Raw genomic sequence first — 19,024 nt, 5'->3', positions numbered from 1 at the left:
TGTGGACGACGTCAGACTGAGGCTTGGGCCGCAGCCAGACAGCCCTGCCTGGGCCTTACTGGGGTGACAGTGGGGGCTGGCAGGGGAGGTAGTTCCTCTCGGTCACATTCAGAGTCCGGATGACAACTGTTGGCAAGACTCCACCCCCTCCCCTCTGCTGCTCTCAAGCTGACTCTACCATCTCCCGTGTGAGCCACGAGGAGGACAAGGGGGAGCACCCAGCCCACCACTGAAGGGCCCGCGACCCTCCCTTCCGCTGTCCGGTGGCTGCCCCTTCAGAACAGAGGTCTAACCTCCCTTAGACTTGAGAGAGGAAGTGATGGAAGTCTCAGCCTGACAGTCCTTTCCTGGGCTTTTAAGGGTTGACAGGAGGGGACAGGCCACATTCTCTGGTCCCTTCTCTTCAGGGTGGGGGACTGGCCTAGTCCTCACTGGGGGTCCTCCCTGGACCGCTGGTGCAGCCTGGAGCTGCTCTCTCTGGCCTGAGGGCTGTCCACTCCCACCAATGGCAGCACCTCCTGGAGACTCATCTGGGGGAAGGGAGGGTGACTGCGGAGCCCCAGCGGCCAGAGTGCGACCCAGCCTGCAGCCTGCAGCAGACAGGTCGAGGCCCTGTGGCTGACGCTCGCCCCTCCACACCGTGCCTCACTCGAGCCCCTCCCCTCGCAGACAGCAGCCTCACTTCTCAGTGTTTGGCTGGCAGGAAGTGGCTGGCGTCGGGGAGGGATCCGAGGGGCCCTTGTTACGGGGAGGGTGGTCTCACAGGCCTGCGGGACTCACCCTGAGTCTCCCCAGGCCCAGAAACACCCCCCGCCCCGTGCTGCCAGGCCGCCAGCCCCTCAGACCAGGCCCCGCCTCCCGCCTCCCGCCTCCCGCCTCCCGCCTCCCGCCTCCCGCCTCTCCGAGCACGAGGTGAGGGCGCCCGGCCTCAGCCCTCAGCCCTGCCCCGACCCCCAGGCCGCTGTCCGGAGCGGGCACGAGGTGAGGGCGCCCGGCCTCAGCCCTCAGCCCTCAGCCCTGCCCCGACCCCCAGGCCGCTGTCAGGAGCACGGTCTGCGGCCCCCGCTCCCGGGTGTGGGGTCCCCTCGGTGCTCCCGCAGGGTCTCTCCTTCACTCCGGAGGGCCTGGGGCTCCCCCTCTACTGAGCTGAGCCGGGCTCCACCAGCCTGGGACCAAGGCCTCCTCCCCGGCACCCCGCGGGGAAGTGAGGGGACTCTGGGCCTAACAGCCACGCGGGGTCCTCCGGGGCCCAGAGCAGGGGCGGGAGGGCACGGCCTGGCGGGCCGCCTCTTCTGGGGGGCAAAGGGACCCGGGGTGTCGGGGGCGTGTCCCCGCCTTCGTAACTCAGGATACCTCACACCTGGACACCTGACAGGACGCGGGGCTCCTCCCTCTGCTCACCCTGGGCGGCAGCTCTCAGGAATGGCGTCAGGCCCTGAGTGTGGTGACAGGGCCGTCGCTTTGGCTTCCGGTCGCGCACATCCGGGCCTCTGGGAGGACAGCAGGGGCGCGGCCATGGGGGCGGGGTTCCGGGGGAGAGCCGGCGGGTCGAGGAGCGTGTGCACCTTCCGTGGGCTCTCAGCGGGTCCTGGGGCTTCTCCCTCTGCTGAGCTGAGTCCGCTGGGCGCAGACCGTGCCTCTCACTTCCCTCGGGTACCCCAGCAGGAAGTGTTTGGGGCCTGAGCCTAGCAGCCATGTCTGGGGCCTTCAAGACTGACAGTCGGGAGCTCTCTGGGCCCCTCTTTTTGGTGGGTGCTCCTCTCAGTCCTCTCTCAGGGTCTTCCCTTGACTGCCAGCAGGTGCTGGTCTACCTCCCATCTGCCGACCCGAGGCCAAGGCCTCAACATCAAAGACATCAGCTCCCTGAGCCTCCTGGTGTGAAGTGCAGGTACATCTCATCTGGCCACTGCTGCTTGAGGCTTCCCAGAGATGGCTGTAAGAGGTGAGAATCCTGTGGGTTTCAGTGTTCGGTTTAGGGAACTTATATTGAATTCTAGCAGTCCTGAAATTCCTCCCTTTTCTAACTTCAGTCTTCTCCCCTACCCTGGTCCTTAGGAACCCCATGGAGAAAGTGGTGAGCTCCTTAGCCTTACACCTCTTTCTGGTCCTCTCTTGACTGATATAAGTGTCTTTAATCAAAGTTTCTGGAATGAAGTTTTGTCATTATGTGCAATTGCTGTGATACTTGCTCTTCTCTTTCAATTTTTTTTATATTCTGATTAATGAAAATAGTTCTGTATGTAGAATACAATGTTATGTTTTGATATATGCATACTTTGTGAAATGATTGCCACAAACTATTTAACATATCACTTCCCTTAGTTACTGTTTTTGTGTGTGTGGTGAAAAATCCTTAAATTTTCAATGGCATGAATGAACCTAGGAAGATATTATGCTAAGTGAAACAAGCTAGACACAGAAAGACAAATATTACATGATCTCACTTATATGTGGTCTGAAAAAAAAGGTTCAACTCATAGCAACAGAGAGTAGAATCGTGGTTACCAGAGGCTGAGGCTGAGGCTAAGAGAATTGGGAAGATATTGATCAGTTATAAGATGAAGAAGTTCTGGGAACCTACTGTAGAGCATGTTGGCTGCAGTTTGTAATAATATATTATTTGCTTGAAATTTGCTAAAAGAGTAGATCTCAAGTGTCCTTATTATTCTATTTTCTTTCATGCCTTATAGCCTATTAAGATGACCGTAAAGAAAAGCCCAGTCCTCACCAACAAAAGACGTTTTATGTCTTTATTCAGACAACATCTGGACTCATATTGCCTCAACCAACCAAACTTTAGTGCTGTCCTGATATTACCCCATAGTCCAGGAGTAGAAATTCACTGGCCTAAGGCACAGTGGAAGAAACAAGGATGAAAATTTAAAACCTTTGCTCCAACTGACCCTGTCTTCCCTAGACCTGTCTCAATTTCATGGCATGCCCTCAACTGCCCTCACACAAGCACTAGTTCAGTACAGACCTAGTACTCTCAGGGATTTTTCATGATTATTTTACTGTTATTGTTGAAATCATTTTGTTCATTCCTTCTTTAGGTTTTCCAGGGTTGATTTGGGGCAGCCCGAGTTTGGTTGTCATCTTGGAAGCTACAGGTAAGGTACTAAAACTAAGTTATTTAAGGAGAATTGACATCTTTATAATATTCTGTTCTCTTGAATAAACATGTTACACATCTCTATTTGGGACTTTTCTTCTCTACCATAAAGATCTTGTACAGTTCTGTAAGATTTTGTTTTAGGTGCGTTTTAGATATTGTTGATGTTGTGAATGGGGTTATCCTTTATGTGGTCTAATTAGTTGTCAATTTTGTGTGACCAGGCTGCTGATTTAGCTATAGTGATTTTCTATATACTAGCTTTTTGATGTTCCTTATGTATTTTATTGTGTTTGCCTATTATTTTAGATATTTTAATTATAAGATTATGTCGGTACTGTCATTATCTGTTTTGTTATTTATTTTATTAGTCTTGTGCATGTCTGTGTTCTGCTATACATTCCATACAGGTTTGTGGTACCATACCTCTGTGTGTTTTTGCAGACTTTATTAGGAATGCTTCTAAAATGACACATTTATGTATATTTGCTGATGATTTTATGATATGGAAATTCAATTCTTACAAGTTTGCAAAAAGCTGTTACCATGAATTTATGTTGAATTTTTATCAAAGCGTTTTCTTTACCCCTGCATATGATCAAATGATTTTTCTCTATTATCTGTTAGTATAGTGAATTCTGATTCATTTTTTGTAATGTGATATTATTTTTGCATTTCTTTGACACAGACTGTTTCTTTATTAATTCACCACTACATTGCATATGCCATGAAGTTATTTAAGATATTTGTCTCTATATGAGTGAGCTTGGCTTAAGTGTCTTTTTTCAGGGTATCCTTACCTGGTCTTTGTATCAAGCAGAGCTAGCCTATTAGAGTGGATGAGTCATTTTCCATCCTTTGTATGGTTTGGAAAAGTTCATATAAAATTTTGATTCATTTCTCCTTCATTTGGTGTAAGGAGCCTCCGAATTTGGCTGCTCCAGGAACATTTTGAGTGTACCTTGGGTTTCAACTGCAATTTTAGCTTGTATTGTTAGATTAAGTTTTCTGTTTCTTTATGGACCTATTTAGTCATTTGTATTTTGCTAAAAAATCTTCCATTTCAGTTGGATTTTTTAATTTAAAAGCATGCTATTTACAATAAAATCATGTTATCATTGAAATTCTCAAACATATAACAGTACAGACAATAGAATAATTAACCCAATATACCCGGTGCTCAACATCAACAATCCTCAATAGTAATAGGGAGAAGCTTGAAGATAAAGTTTTATTCATTGGTTTGTTCGTTTATTGGTAACACTACTCCAAAGGTGACACTGTGCACTTCCATTAGAAAATACATATGTCTGTCATCTCCTTCATGGTGATGTTGCCAGTCATTGAGGATTGTCACCCTCAGCCATTAATCCATGAAGGACTGCAGCATGGTCATTCTCACACTCCTTTGTGTTTATTAGCTAAAACATTCTCTAGGTAGAATTCTTTCTTTATCTACCATTTGTTATCCTGATGTAAGGGTAAAAATACTTATAGTGTTCTATTAAAGTCTTTAAATCTCTTCTGGGTATATTTTGTAGAATTTTATTGAACTATCTTATTCACTTATTTCTGCTTTTTCCTTATGAAATTGATAATACCTACAGAAAGTGCTATAAAAATATTTTCAAAGAACAGGCTTTCATTAGTTGGCTCTACTTTCTTCTAATTCATCATTTCTGCATTTATCTTCATTATTTTCCAGCTTCTAATTATTTGGTTGTAATGTGCTATTGTTTCTATAGCTCTTGAATCATTTGGATGTTTTAAATATTTATTTTTCTGATAAATCTATTTAAAGCTATAATATCCGAGTACCACTTGGGCTGTTTCCCACTGGTAATGTAGTAGAGCTTTATGTGTAGTGCTCGAAATTTTTGAGAGTTGAATAAATCTCTCCATTATACTGTTAGGACTTTTGAATATATGTATATGTGTGTGTGTGTATATGTGTATACATACGTATGTGACAGAAATAAGTTTTTCTTAGGAATGAAAGGAGGCTTTCACATGAAAAAATAAATCAATATAATTGGTCAACTATAATTATTCAATTATTCCTGTTATACAGGAAACAGAAATCACTCTAAATATACAACTCAGAGAATTTAGTGCAGGAGACTTGTTACCTGAGAAGCCAACTGGGGAGACTTGAGCAAAACAATACTTTGCAACTTGAAGAAGGCGCTCCCACCTCTAGGCTTGAGGAACAAAGAGAAAAGGTGTTGTTACTGAAGGAAGTTGGAGCCATGGAGATAATGTAGCCATTGAAGGGAAACCACCTGCTTTTTTAGAGAGGAAGAAGGTGAAAGATTTGGGGCACTTTGATCCTCTTGGGCTTTAATCTCCAGCTGTTGCTCCTTGTTGCCTTAAGTGAGCTGACATCCAGGTGTTGGAGAGCACAGAGTATAAGAAATGGGAGTTAGGCATTTTATACTAGAGAGCAGAGCAGAAGAGTGAGGAATTTTCTTTTTTTAATGGAGGTACTGGGGATTGAACCCAGGACCTTGTGCATGCTCAGCATGCACTCTACCACTGAGCTATCCCCTCCCTGCTTCTTGTATTCATTTTCTACTGCAGCTACATAGCAAATTAGCACTAATTTAGCAGATGCTAGTAACGAGATAAATAAGTACAGGATAAATAAACACAAATTTATTATCTCACAGTTTCTATGTGTAAGAAGTCTGGGTAAAACTCAACCGTGGTCTCTGCTTTAGAGTCTCACCTAGCTGCAGTCAGGGTGTCAGTTGAGCTGTGTTCTTATCTGAAGGCTAAACTAGAGAAAAATCCCAGTTCGCTCATTTTGTTGGCAGTGGTGCTAAGAAATTTTGGGTTTGTTGTTGTTGTTGTTGCTGGCTATTGGTTAGAGGCCAGCCTCAATCCCTAAACATAGCCTGCAATTCTATAACATGGAGCCCAGTCCATACTGGCCCTCTTCATGGGCCTCCAAAGACCTGTCCAACATGATAAGTCTTCTCCTCAAGGTTACCAGTATAGTAAGAGCATTTCTGCTAGCAAATTGGAGTCTTATATAATGTCCATAACCAGGAAAGTCCCGTCTCCCCTTTGACTTACATAAGGGTAAATACAAATTTAAAATAAGAAAGAAGTACAGCTATTGAATCATTGTTTTGTACTCCTGAAACTAATAAAATGTTATATGTCAATTATACCTCAATAAAAATAAAATAAGAAAATTTTAGTTTAAAATAAAAAAAGAAAATTTCTTCCCAGGCCAAAAAAAAAAAAAAAGAAAAAGAAAAAAGAAAAGGAAATGAGACTCCCCCCCATCTTTTTTAGAGCATTTACTTAAAAAAATATATAAATTCTTTCTCTGACTCAAGGAGATCTATGTAAATCTTTTAAAAACTAAATAAGCCTGTTGCCAGTTTTATAACCCAAGAATTTTTCTCAATTAACTGGGAGCCATCTTTTTGAAATGTAAACAAGGAGGTTAGCACCCCATCTTCTAGTCTCCCTAAGAGTTTAACTTTGGCCAGTCTCCAAGTTGTAAAAAACTGCCTCCTGTCATAAAAATATGAGAAGTTTACTTTTCCTTTGAATAAAGTCAATTATCTAACAAAGATGGCAGCCCCAATTGCCAGATGAATTTAGGATGAAGTATGTGTGATAAATGGAGCTGTCTAGTTTTCTTACTTGAGGAATAGTTATCATTATCTTAAGAACATGGATGTCATGGGTTGTATTTGGCCGATATAAAAGGGTGAAGTATCTTTCTATCTTTGCAGTCTCTTTAGTGGATTGCCTGTGATGGGTGTCGTATTCTGGTTTAATGTTTATTAAATTAAAAAAGAAACATTTTCTTTCTTTCCTATATTTTGCAGAGAGGCGTTTCTCAGTTGGCAGGAGAGTTTGTTTCTGATAAACTACTCCAAGAAATCTGGCAATGAGGACAAGACTTCTGGAAGTTCCTAAATCAAGTGAATAATCAGAAGTTCTGTGTACAAATAACAGTCAGGTAGGAAACTTAAATTATAAAGTCTTCCTTCTAGCTCTGTGCCCTTTTGGATTACTTGTCAGAGGAACCAACCTCTTCAAATTCAAGATTTTACCATAAAATAAGCATGGTAATATGGATTCTAAAATCCCATTAGGATGACCATTAGCTTTTTTTTTTTTTTTTTTTTTTTTTTTTATTGAAGGCATGGGGAATTGAACCTAAGACCTCAAGCACGCTAAGCACATACTCTGCCGCTAAGCTATACCCCATCCCTGATCGTTAGCTTTGATGACGGAAATGTATGGGAAGCCAGTTTTTTCTCTTTAACATCTATGATCTCTGTCACATTAGGAATGATATGCCTATAAGAATCTAGTCTTGCACTGGCCAGAGGATGCTTCCTTTAATTTGGATGAATTCACATATTCGTGGAGGTTCTTGGAAGGGCCTCATCTCATCCAAGTGAATTATTGTTATTTATGGGATTAATATCATTCTTACACAAAAAGTGGGATAGCCAGAAGGAAAAACTGAGAAAAATGTAACAGGAAATGAGAGAATTACAGGCACTTTCTCTGTCATAGAACCCTCCTTTCCCTGATGTCCCAAATGTCTCTGCTCCCCTGCTTCTCTTCCCTAACTCAGATCAGGTTTTGGAGAGGAGGAAGCAGGAGTCTTTGGGCTACGTGGTTCCCTTCATTAGTGATTTCCCTGCAAAGAGGGACTAAAGCATACATATGTTCATCACTAATGGATTACCTGCTCTGTTGAGGACATAGGTTTGTGTACCTCGTGCTCTAGCCTGAGTCTACTTCATGTCTTTGCCCAGGTTCCCCCATAAGATTCCCGTATCATCCACACACCAGGTAGGTAGGAAAGCAGAAATGAGAAAGCATCAGGATCATGGAATAATTGAGAACATGGATAAAAGACCATGCCCTGATAGGAAGGCAACAGGATGGAGAGAAATTGCACTAGTCACTTGGAACAAAGCAAACAAAAAAAGCTGATAAATGTCAACATGGGAAGGTTAGTCAAAAGACCATATAATTTATGTTCTTCTTGTTTCAAAATGAGAACCGCCAGCGTTTCCTGTTCGGATCTCCAGCAATGCCAGGAACAGCATTGAGGAGCTGCCCAGGCCTCCCAGGTAATCCTCTTGCCTGTCTAACAAGCAGATGTAACTCATTTAAAGGCTTCTTTTCCCTGTATCCTGCAAATACTTTGTGGTGTGTTTTTAGTTTATAGCTGCACACATCGGGGCGTGCACTGATTGCTGTGTGGAATTTTGCAGTCAGCTGACTTGGCAAGTTTGATGAACCGAGCATGTGAGGGTCCTAAAAATTACCTTATCAAGGTGTACGGTGGACGCAGGAAGCCACTGCCCAGCCCCACCCCACCCCCCAAGTATGGAAGAACCAAGGGCATTAAAGACCCACAAAGGGGTTGCTAATAACTGTGCTTGAAGCCTTTCTGCTAAAGGTGAACTGAGAGAAGTTGCAGAGGTGAAACCAAGAAACCAGTGAGTCCCCCCCACCGCCCCATTGATTTCAATTGGCTGTTTGCTAAGGCATTCTACAAATTTATTGGCTCAGGTCCAAAGGCAGATCAAAATCACTCTCTGATCCTAAGCACCTTTGTCTAGGCTCTCTTGTTGACTAACTCCACTCAAGATGGCAAGGACAGACTGTTACTCAGACCTTAGCAGCAGCTACCTTGTTTTCTGACAATCAAAAGGCAGACAAAGAAGGAAAGAAGAAATTAAAAATTTTGTGTTAGCTGCTCAGTTAAAACTATTTACAAAAGGAATAACCCCTCTTCTGGACAACCTATGAAGGGAGTAAAGCAGGGAGACTGGATGTCATTCTTGTGAGAAGCCAGGACACTGGGAGAGGAACTATAAAGAGAAACTCCAAATGCAGAAATTGCAGGAATCAAGGAGCCAGGAAAGCCCAGGAAGACTAGGGAATAATTGGCAAATAGCTAAAAATGGACAGATATTGGAATCTCAGGGAGTGGGAACTGGTGATACTGGTAATACTAATTCTGCAATTTTCTTAGGGTTTTTTCGTTTTTCATTTGGTGGCAGATCAATAGGGGTTTCTGGTATTTCTGGGTCAGCCTTCTACTTGTCCCTTTTCATCTGTGGTTCCCATACAGATAAGTCCTATGACTAAGGACAGTCCTTTCTTACATCTTCTTGATCCTCCTATAAACCCACTGTGGAGAGACCTGCCTTGGAGATGAAAGGTTACCACATTCTGTACACTGGATGGAGTGTCTTTGGAGCACCCTAGGTGGAGAAAGGCACCCTACTGGGTTACGGTGTGCCTTCTGAGTGAAATGTGGAATGGCAGAAAGTGGCCGTGTCACACCATGTTGGAAAAGCCCCCCAAGCTGAGATGAATCTATGTGTTATTTTGGGCCCTAGGGAGTAATGATACAAGTTTAATTTGAGATAAAGAACCAATAAAAGTAGCTCATCAAAGGGTTAAGTCATGGCCATGTGTAAAATAATACCCTTTGTTGAGCACTCACTTAGAAGGAATAAAACTAGTTGTAAAAGAATTAGGAAAAAAAGGAAGATAATAAAAAATGAAAATGGTACTTGCTCTGTAATACTCCTATACCTCCAGTAAAGAAGGAAGGCACATTTTAGGAAGATGGGTGGCAACTGTATCGTTTTTGTACAAGATCGTAGAGAAGTAAATAAATTTGTTTTTCCATTAACCCCTGTAGTCCCTAAGCCTGCAACTATACTCACTTGTGACTTCGACACCATCACCTGTAATGTTTTTCTCTGTAGTTGATCTGTGTTCTGACTTTTTTCTGTCTCTCTCTTTCTGTTCCTCTAGCACACAAATCTATATTCTTGTTTGTGTTTGCTTACAAAGGAATAACAGTATTTGTGGCAAAGGACTCCTCAAAGGTTTGGGGGCTCTCCTACTATTTTCTCCAGTCATTTACAGGAAAATAGAGAAATTTGTCCCAAGTAGAGGGACAATCACACAATATGTAAGTGATTTGCTGATAGACTCAGACACTAAAGAGTGATGCAAAGCTAATACTTTGTTACCGTTCCTCTCTTCACAGGGCCATAAGGCCTCCTTAGGCAAATTGCAATATTGCCAAACTGAGGTAAAATATTTATGGCATCTGTTGTCAGCTGAAGGCTGCAAATTGTTACAGTCGAGGAGCCAGCCAATTTTGCCACTAAAACTGCCAACTATAAACAAAATCTTAGATAATTTGGAAACTAGTAGGGCATTGTAGACAGTGGGTTCCAGCCTTTTACAGGGCAGGCAAAACTTCTGGCATAGCAATTGTGTGATCATTCTCTAGATCCTCTGGTTTGGTCCCTAGAAACTGAAGAGATTTTTGAATAACTGAAATTGACTACAGCCTCTTTCTCCCGTAGCTTTGGAGAGTCTAAATTTTGAAAACCTGGCACAGTTTATCTGACATTTCTGTTTAAAATGCAGATTTGATAATGTTCACTGCTGGGTCCTGTACTTGAGATAAAAGTGGCTGACTTAAGGCTTCCTATGTTGCAGTGACATGAAATCTTGGAAGCTCATGTTTTATCTGGAGTTAGGTCTGCACAAGCAGACCAGTTAACAGCAGTTCCTAGAGCTGAAGTTCTTGGTAACTGGACTTCAAGTGGGTACATATGCAAGTAATAAATGTTTGGTTCTGTCATGCTACAGTGTAAATTTGGAAAAATAGGGGATTTTTTACTTCAGTGAGAACTGAAATAGCTCATGGAAAAGTGATGGGTGATTTGTTAGAGGCTGTATAACTGCCTCTTCAGATATTAGTACCCACTGTAGAACTCACACAGGGCAGAAGGACAAAGTTTCTAAAGGTAATACTTTTACTGATAGAGCTGCAAAATTTGCTCTTAAAACATGGCAGACTTATTTATTTTTGCTTTTGTTGCTTGTGCTTTTGCTGTCATATCCAAGAAGTCACTGCTGAGACCAATGTCAAGGAGCTTTTCCCTGTTTTCTTCTAGGACTTTTATGGTTTTAGGTCTTAAATTTAAGTTTTTCCTCTATTTTGAATTCATTTTTGTGAGTGGTATAAGATAGGGGTCCAGTCTCATTCTTCTACCTGTGGTTATCCAGTGTTCCCAAACACAGTTTTTTGAAGAGACATTCCTTTCCCCCATTGGGTATTCTTGGCACCCTTGTCAAATCTTAGTTGACCATATACATGGGGGTTTATTTCTGGGCTCTTGATTCTGTTTCATTGTTACAAGTATCTTTTTTATGCCAGTACCATACTGTTTTGATTATTATAGCTTTGCATTATAGTTTGAAATTCAGAAGTATGCCTTTGGCTTTGTTCTTCTTTCTCAAGATTGCTTTGGCTGTTCTGGTTATTTTAAAATAAAATAAAATAAATCTACCATATGATCCAGCAATCCCATTTCTGGATATATACCGAGAGGAAATGAAAACAGGATATCAAAAAGATGTCTCCACTCCCATGTTTATTGCAGCATTATTCAAAATAGCCAAGATATAGAAACAACCTAAGTGTCTATCACAGATAAATGGATAAAGAAGATGTAGTACATATATACATTGGAGTAGTAGTCAGCCATGAGAATGAAGGAAGTCCTGTCATTGCAACAACTTGGATGGACCTAGACGACAGTATGCTAAGTAAAATAAGTCAGAGAAAGACAAATACTGTTTGATGTCACTTATACGTGGAATCTAAAAAGGATAAATTCAGATGGATTCATACTTCCCATGTGAAGCTAGCACCTCAGGAGGACTGGGACTGTGATTCCCACAGAGGATTTGAAACTGAAGTTTTCTAGAGTAAGGGAAATTGATGCTTAATTTAACTGAAAGGAGGCATTCTAAAAAACTTGCTATTCTCACAGACTGCCTTGCTGTCCTGTTGACAGTGTGGCTATTTCAAGTACTTTAAGAATCACATTTTACTAGAAAATAAACAAGTTACTTGTTAAAATTTGGAAATGTACTGCTTGGACTGTTTAATGCTGGAACAACAACAATAACAACAGCAACAAAAATCCCACAAAGCTCTCAGAGACACTCACTCCAAGATATAATCACTAGTTCAAAATTACAGGACTATTCATTTTTAATGGAACAATTAGGTATTGGAACCATGACTATCCTGAAAGAGACAAAATGATGGTATAAAAAAGCAAAGCATCTAATTAATAGACAAACAAATCTGTTATCTACAGAGAGACTTCAGAGGATAGGTCTTGTGTCACTCTGTTAACCTCTCCAGTCCCTATATATTTATATAGATAAACAAAAGTTGTTATTCATAGAGGTTTAATTGACAACTATAATAATATAACTATTAATTTGGACCAATGCTAAAAATGTCTGTAGCTTGGGTTTGCTGTCAAGGCTTAAAACAATGAGAGCCATGTACCTTAAACGGTGGAAGTTTAAACTGTATCCTTCAACAGGTGCCTCGTAGTGATACTAGATAATGACCAAGTGTCTTTGTGTTTCATATGTGGGAAAAATTATTTGGGGAGATGGAGCAATTATTGAAGGACCATAAGTCATCATGTAAATGTTGTAACTTATTTGGTTGAAGGGAACTCAGAAGAAATTTATTGGGCCTTGGAAGACAAGCTCTTAGTTAAAATTTTAGATTATCAGGGTCTAGAGTTAAGCTCCCCCTTAGGCTTGAATTGGGTAATATTTTATAAGGAACTACTAAATAATACTCAGATAGTTAATCATTTGAAAGCTGGAGCAATAAAGCATCACAACAGTTTGTAAAATTAATGTATGATGACAGAGAATTTTTACACATTGCTAATCAAGAATCTGCTTTAACCATTCACCGTTGGTATGATATATTTAAAGGTTTCCCCCTCCAAGGCAAGTAATGTACTGAATTTTTCAATTCATCCTACTTTAATTCTATAATTGTATTGCTTTGTAATTTACCATGGACTTGTTGGTTATTTAGATGGATGTAATTTGCCCAGAGAAAGGTAGAAATGGCAGTGGAAATAATTTTTAAAACTGTAGTGTTACTATTTTGGAACAACAGAGGGAGGGTATTGTAAGGATAAATACAAATTAAAAATAAAAAATTTTAATTCTTCTGATGCCCCCTCAAAAGGAATGAGACTTCCCCTACCCACCTTTTTAGAGTATTTACTTCTGAAAACTTATAAATATTAAACCTTTCTCTTTTAAATATTCTTGCCAATTTTACAACCAAGGAGAGTTTTCCTTCGGATATAGCCTAACACAGAGGGCCACTCCAGTTACCAGGTGCATTTAGGAAGAAATATCTTGGAAAAATGGTGACATCAAGTCCTCTTACTTGAAGGCTAGCTATCTTGTATCTTGAGAACATGGATGGAATGGGTTGTATCTGCTTGGCTGTATAACAGGGTGAGATTTCTTGTTGACTTTGCTACCTCTTTAGTTGTTTGCCTGTGATGCACATCATAGCCCAGTTTAATCCTAATTCAATAACAAAATTTTTTCTTTCCTATATGATAATTTAGAATTTTACCTGAGCCCTGTGATTCTGGAAAACAGTGAAGGTTAAGAAATCCCCCTGCTTTGTGTTCCAGGAAATAGCTTACCTCAAAGAACCTTTCTTCCCCATATAATTTAGGACTAATGGATGCTCCTTTGTTTACCTATGACAAGGTCAGACACAGATCCTCAAAAATAGCCGTTTTGGCTCATAAATGATCTATTGAAACAAAATGCTAGTTAGCCAAACTTTGGTTAAGCTCCTCTTCTTCCTCCAGGCCCCTGAACTTTGGCCTCCCTCAGCAGAGGAGCATACAGCCCCTCTGGGGAGTAGGCTGGCCTCAGGGTAAAACATTCTCTGATTGAGTATCCAGTCACACTACCCCTTTCATCCCATTTCCCCACATCCAGTTCTTTCTAGTATGGTTTACTCTTATCTACAAAAGAGTAACTTTTTTTTTTAATAGACCTTATTCTTTTAGAGCAGTTTCAGGTTCACAACAGAATTGAGCAGTAGGTACATAGTTCGCACACAGCCCTCCCCACCCACATGTATATACTCCCCTACCATCAACAGCCCTCATCAGTGTGGCATATTTGGTACAATTGATGAACCAACATGGGCACATTATTGTCAACCAAAGCCTATAGTTTAAATTAGGGTTAACTCTTGATGTTGTACATTCTGTGGGCTTTGACAAATGCATAATGACATGTAGCCACCACTGTAGTATCATACAGAATAATTTCATTGCCGTGAAAATCCCTTAGTGCTCCATCTATTCATTCCTCCCTCCCGCCCTCTCCCCTGGAAACCACGGTCTTTGTATTGTTTCTGTATCTGTGCCTTTTCCAGAATGTCATTTGGTTGGAATCGTACAGTTTGTAGCCTTTTTAGTCTGGCTTCTTTCATTTAGTAATATGTCTTTTAAGTTTCTTCTATGTCTTTCATGGCTTGATAGATCATTTTTTTTTACTGCACATACATTTTTTAATGTACATATATGTACTGTTCATTGTTTCTAAGAATGTTTAGAGCTTTAGCTTTTTAAAATTACATAGTTATCAAAGGAATAAAGCCAACCACAAAATAAGAATTAACTCAGAAAGATACATACACCCTGCTGTTAACAGCAACATTATTTATAACTGCCAAGATGTGGGAGCATCCTAAGTGCACATCAACAGTTGAACAGATAATGCAGATGCAGCATATATATATGTAATGGAATACAACTCACCCATAAAAAAGGATGTTTTGCGATTTGCAGCCCTTCATTCACTTTATTTCACTTCAAAAACCAGAACTTTATAACTGGCAGAGACATTTCCATTACATCAAAAACAACAAAATACCTAGAAGTAAACCTAACCAAGGAAGTTACCTATACTCCGAAAGCCAAAATGGCACAAAGAAATGGAAAGATTTCTCGTGCTCTTGGATTGGAAGAATCAACACTATCAAAATGGCCACACTACTGAAAACAATCCACAGATCCAACACGGCCCCCATGAAAATACTTGCGACATTCCTCACAGAACTAGAACAAACAATTCCAAAATTTATAAGGAACCACAAAAGACCTCAAACAGCCAAAGCAATCTTTTGTAGGTCTCAGTTTTTTTTTTTTTTTTTTTTCTCTTTCTTCTTCTTGTTCTCTTTTCTTATGGTTTGATGACTAGAGAAGGTCCTTTAACATTAGTTGTAAAGCTGGTTTGGTGGTGCTGAAATCTTTTAGCTTTTGTTTATCTATGAAGCTTTTGATTTCTCCATCAAGTCTGAACGAGAGCCTTGCTGGATAGAGTATTCTTGGTTGTAAGTTTTCCCCTTTCATCACTTCAAATATATCGTGCCACTCCCTTCTGGTCTGTAGAGTTTCTGCTGAAAAATCAACTGATAACCTTATGGGAGTTCCTTTGTATGTTATTTGTAGCTTTTCTCTTGCTAATTTTAATATTTTCTCCTTATCCTTAATTGTTGTCAATTTGATGATTCTGTGCCTTGGTGGGGTTGATCCTGTGTGGTACCCTCTGTGTATCCAGGACTTGAGTGACCGTTTCCTTTCCCAGGTTGGGGAAGTTTTCAGCTGTTACCTCTCCAAAAATTTTCTCAGGTCATTTCTCTCTCTTCTCTTTCTGGGACCCCTATAATGCAAATATTAGAGCACTTCATGTTGTCCCAGAGTTCTCTTAAACTATCCTCATTCCTTTTTATTCTTTTTTCTTTTTTCTGTTCTGAAGTAGTGATTTCCACTAATCTGTCTTCTAGCTCACTGATCTGTTCTTCTGCCTCATTTAGTCTGTTCTTGGTTCCTTCTAGTGTGTTGTTCATTTCAGTGATTTTATTCTTCAACTCCATTTGGGTATTCTTTATATTTTCCAACTCTTTGCTAAAAACTTCACTCTGTGCATCTATACTCCTCTTGAGTTCTCTGAACATCTTCACCATCATTACTCTAAACTCTTTCTGAAATAAATTACCTATCTCCTCATCACTTATTTCTTCTGGGATTTTATCTTGTGGCTTGGCCTGGGAGATATTCCTTTGCCACCTCATATCATCTATCTTTCTATGTGTTTGTGGATTCCTTCCACAGGCTTTGGGATAGTTGTTTTCTTATTTCGAGTATCTGCCCCTGGTGGATGAGGCTGGACTAGAGGCTTATGCAGGTTTCCTGGCAGGAGGAGCCAGTGCCTGCCCACTGCTGGGTGGAGCTTGGTCCTGGACCTCTCTTGGGTAGGGCTGTGTCCAGAGGCCTTTGTGGCTTAGGAAGTCTACTGACGGGTGGGGCTGTGTTCCCACCCTGTTATGTTGTTTGGCCTGAGGCTTCCCTACAGGCTGTTGCGTGCGGCTAGGTCTTGGTGCTAATGATCCAATCAAGATGTCAGCTTCCAGGAAGGCTCATGAAAATTAACACTCCCAGAATGTCCGCCACCAGCTTTTATGTCCCCTAAGTGAGTCGCAGCCATCTCCCATGTCCCTAGGAGACCGTCCAAATCCAGCAGGCAGGTCTGGCCCAGGTTCCTATGAAATCACTGCCTCTTCCCTTGGACCTGGTGCACATGAGTTTCCAGGTATGCTTCTCAAGTGAATGGAGTCTCCCTTTCCCCCAGTCCTATGAGGCTCCGAGAGCCAAGCCCCCCTGGCCTTCAAAACCAGATGTCCCGGGTTCTACTTTTTTTCCAGTGCTGGGATCCAAGCTGGGGAGCCTGACATGGGGCTTAGAGCTCTCAATCCTGTGGGAGGGCCTCTGCGGCTTAACTAATCTTCAGCTTGTGGGTTGCCCACCCAGGGGGTATGGGGCCCAATTATATCACGAGCACGCCCCTCCTACCATTCTGCTGTGGTTCCCTCTTTATGTTTCCAGTTGCAGAAGATCTTTTTTGCTAGGTTCCAGTCTTTTCTCGATGATTGTTTAGCATTCAGTTGTGGTTTCATTGTAGTCACGAGGAGAGGCAAGCTCGTGGTCCTACCACTCCACCATCTTAAGAATAACCTTTTTTGCCAGGTGCTTGAGATCCTTGTAGATCTTATGGTCGCAGCTTCTATTGCAAGAATTCCCCTCCCCCTATTTCAAAAGTCCCTTTCTACCCTGGTAATAATCCTTTTTCAAGAAAGGCCTCTCCTTATTAATCTAGATTTTTTTATTTTACATACAGTTTGTGGAGAGGAATTTTTGAGTCAGCAGGATACTTTATTTCTAATTATTTTCCTGATACATATAATATAATGTAATCATGTGGGTGACATCTCATCACCTTTGTCATAATGTATTGGTTACAAGCAAGTCACAGGCCCTGCCCACAGTGGGCCTCATGAGATTCTGTCTGCCAGTTTACTTTCTAGGCCCCAGTGTTTCCTGTCCTTATCTTATACAAAATTCATTTAACCTCTCCCAAGGTCCCCAGAAGTCTTGCCTCATTACTATATCAACTTAAAATCCCAGTCTCATCATCTAAATCAGGTCCAACTGCAGATGATGAGGCTCTTGGGGGGAAGTTTATTAAGCATACCAGTTGGGCATGATAAATCTCTATTTGTGGACCTGTAAAATAAAGAGACAAGTCATCTGTCCGAACAAATCCAATGTACAATGGTGAGATAGCAATAGCAATAGATGTTAATCTATAGACATTCCTGTTTAGAAACAAGCAAATGGGTGGTATAGGAGTCACTGGACAATAACAGTTCTGAACTACCAATGGAAAGGTGTTTCAGTTCCTTGATTAGGATTTCAAAGCCTGGGGAAAATTCCTCTGATTTTCACCTCCATCTTGTGGATTCTTGTTTCCACCATCTGAATCATCCTTCTTTTTTATGGAAGATAGCATGTGTTTGTAGTTGAGAATGTAGAACAATTACTTTGCAAACTGATCAAATGCCCTGTGACTAGTACTTGTAACACCTACCTTGCCTCCCTTAGTGGAAAGTTTCTTTCTAGTTTATCCAGGATTCAAGAGTAACTGCTAAGAGCTGTTTTACATTTTATGCTTTAGTCTCTCAAGTCTGAGACACACCATTTGAGGGTCTCCCATAGCCTTAGCTCACCCACCATATAGCTAAGCTTAAAACTTCCTTTCCACTGAAAAATTGCAGTTTCCCAGATGCCCAAATGGATTTGACTCAGGGCTTTTACACCTAACAGCTCTTACCTGGGATCCTACCCTTTCACTCCTTTTTAATTGGGCTACCATGATATCTCATAACTTCCAACTGCTCCTAGACACAAAATCCCTAACATTCCCAAGAGTATCAAGGTGTTTTTCAAAGGGCACATGTTCAATTAATGTTTAGAGAATAAATGAGCTAATGAACATACTATCTAAGTTTTAATTTCTCCTGCATTCTTGGATAATTTAAACAGATTCATGTATGCATCTTTTGATTTTGCAAAATGACAGGCTAAAATTATCAGAAAGGTCATGAGTCCACCATATTTCACATTACCTATTTCTTAAAAAAAAATTTTTTTTATTATTTTTTATTTTGATGGGGGTGGAGGAGGTAATTAGGTTTATTTATTTTTAGAGGAGGTACTGGGGATTGAACCAGGACCTCATGCATGCTAAGCATGTACTCTACCATTTGAGCTATTCCCTCCCCCACTACATTCCTATTTCTTAAGCCCAACAATTTACTACTGAGATCTTTCATATTTCCAAAGAAACCCTTGCTCAATGCCATGATATCCTGTTCTGTATCATAAAATAAGATGGAAGATTTTCCCAATTTGTTTTCCAAATTACATAGCTTCTACTCTTAAACCTGATATGCAGTGATAAGTGTATAACCACAGTTTTGATTAATAAACTTATATTCTGAAGCTATTTAAATCGTCTATTAAAAGATACAACATTTAGAAATTAATTAGAATGAATGAAATTAAGAAAAATGAAAAAATTATAGCCATTATGGTAAACAATATGGAGATTCCTCAAAAAACT

At 41.0% G+C, this 19,024-nt stretch overlaps 1 protein-coding gene across 1 annotated transcript in view; it reads right to left on the bottom strand.

The window, feature by feature from the left end:
• LOC105075934 (melanoma-associated antigen E1-like) overlaps positions 1-1,887 on the bottom strand; it is a 38,531-nt gene extending 36,644 nt beyond the window's left edge. Inside the window, exon 1 of the mRNA XM_074359685.1 lies at positions 1,402-1,887. Within this exon, the coding sequence (XP_074215786.1) occupies positions 1,402-1,517 (116 nt within the window). The 5' untranslated portion in view covers positions 1,518-1,887. The remainder of the gene's footprint in view (positions 1-1,401) is intronic.
• Between the last annotated feature and the right edge of the window lie 17,137 nt (positions 1,888-19,024).

The sequence above is a fragment of the Camelus bactrianus genome, chromosome X (assembly GCF_048773025.1).
Source record: "Camelus bactrianus isolate YW-2024 breed Bactrian camel chromosome X, ASM4877302v1, whole genome shotgun sequence".
In the NCBI taxonomy this organism is placed as follows: Eukaryota; Metazoa; Chordata; class Mammalia; order Artiodactyla; family Camelidae; genus Camelus; species Camelus bactrianus.
This window is presented reverse-complemented; position numbering and strand designations above follow the sequence as displayed.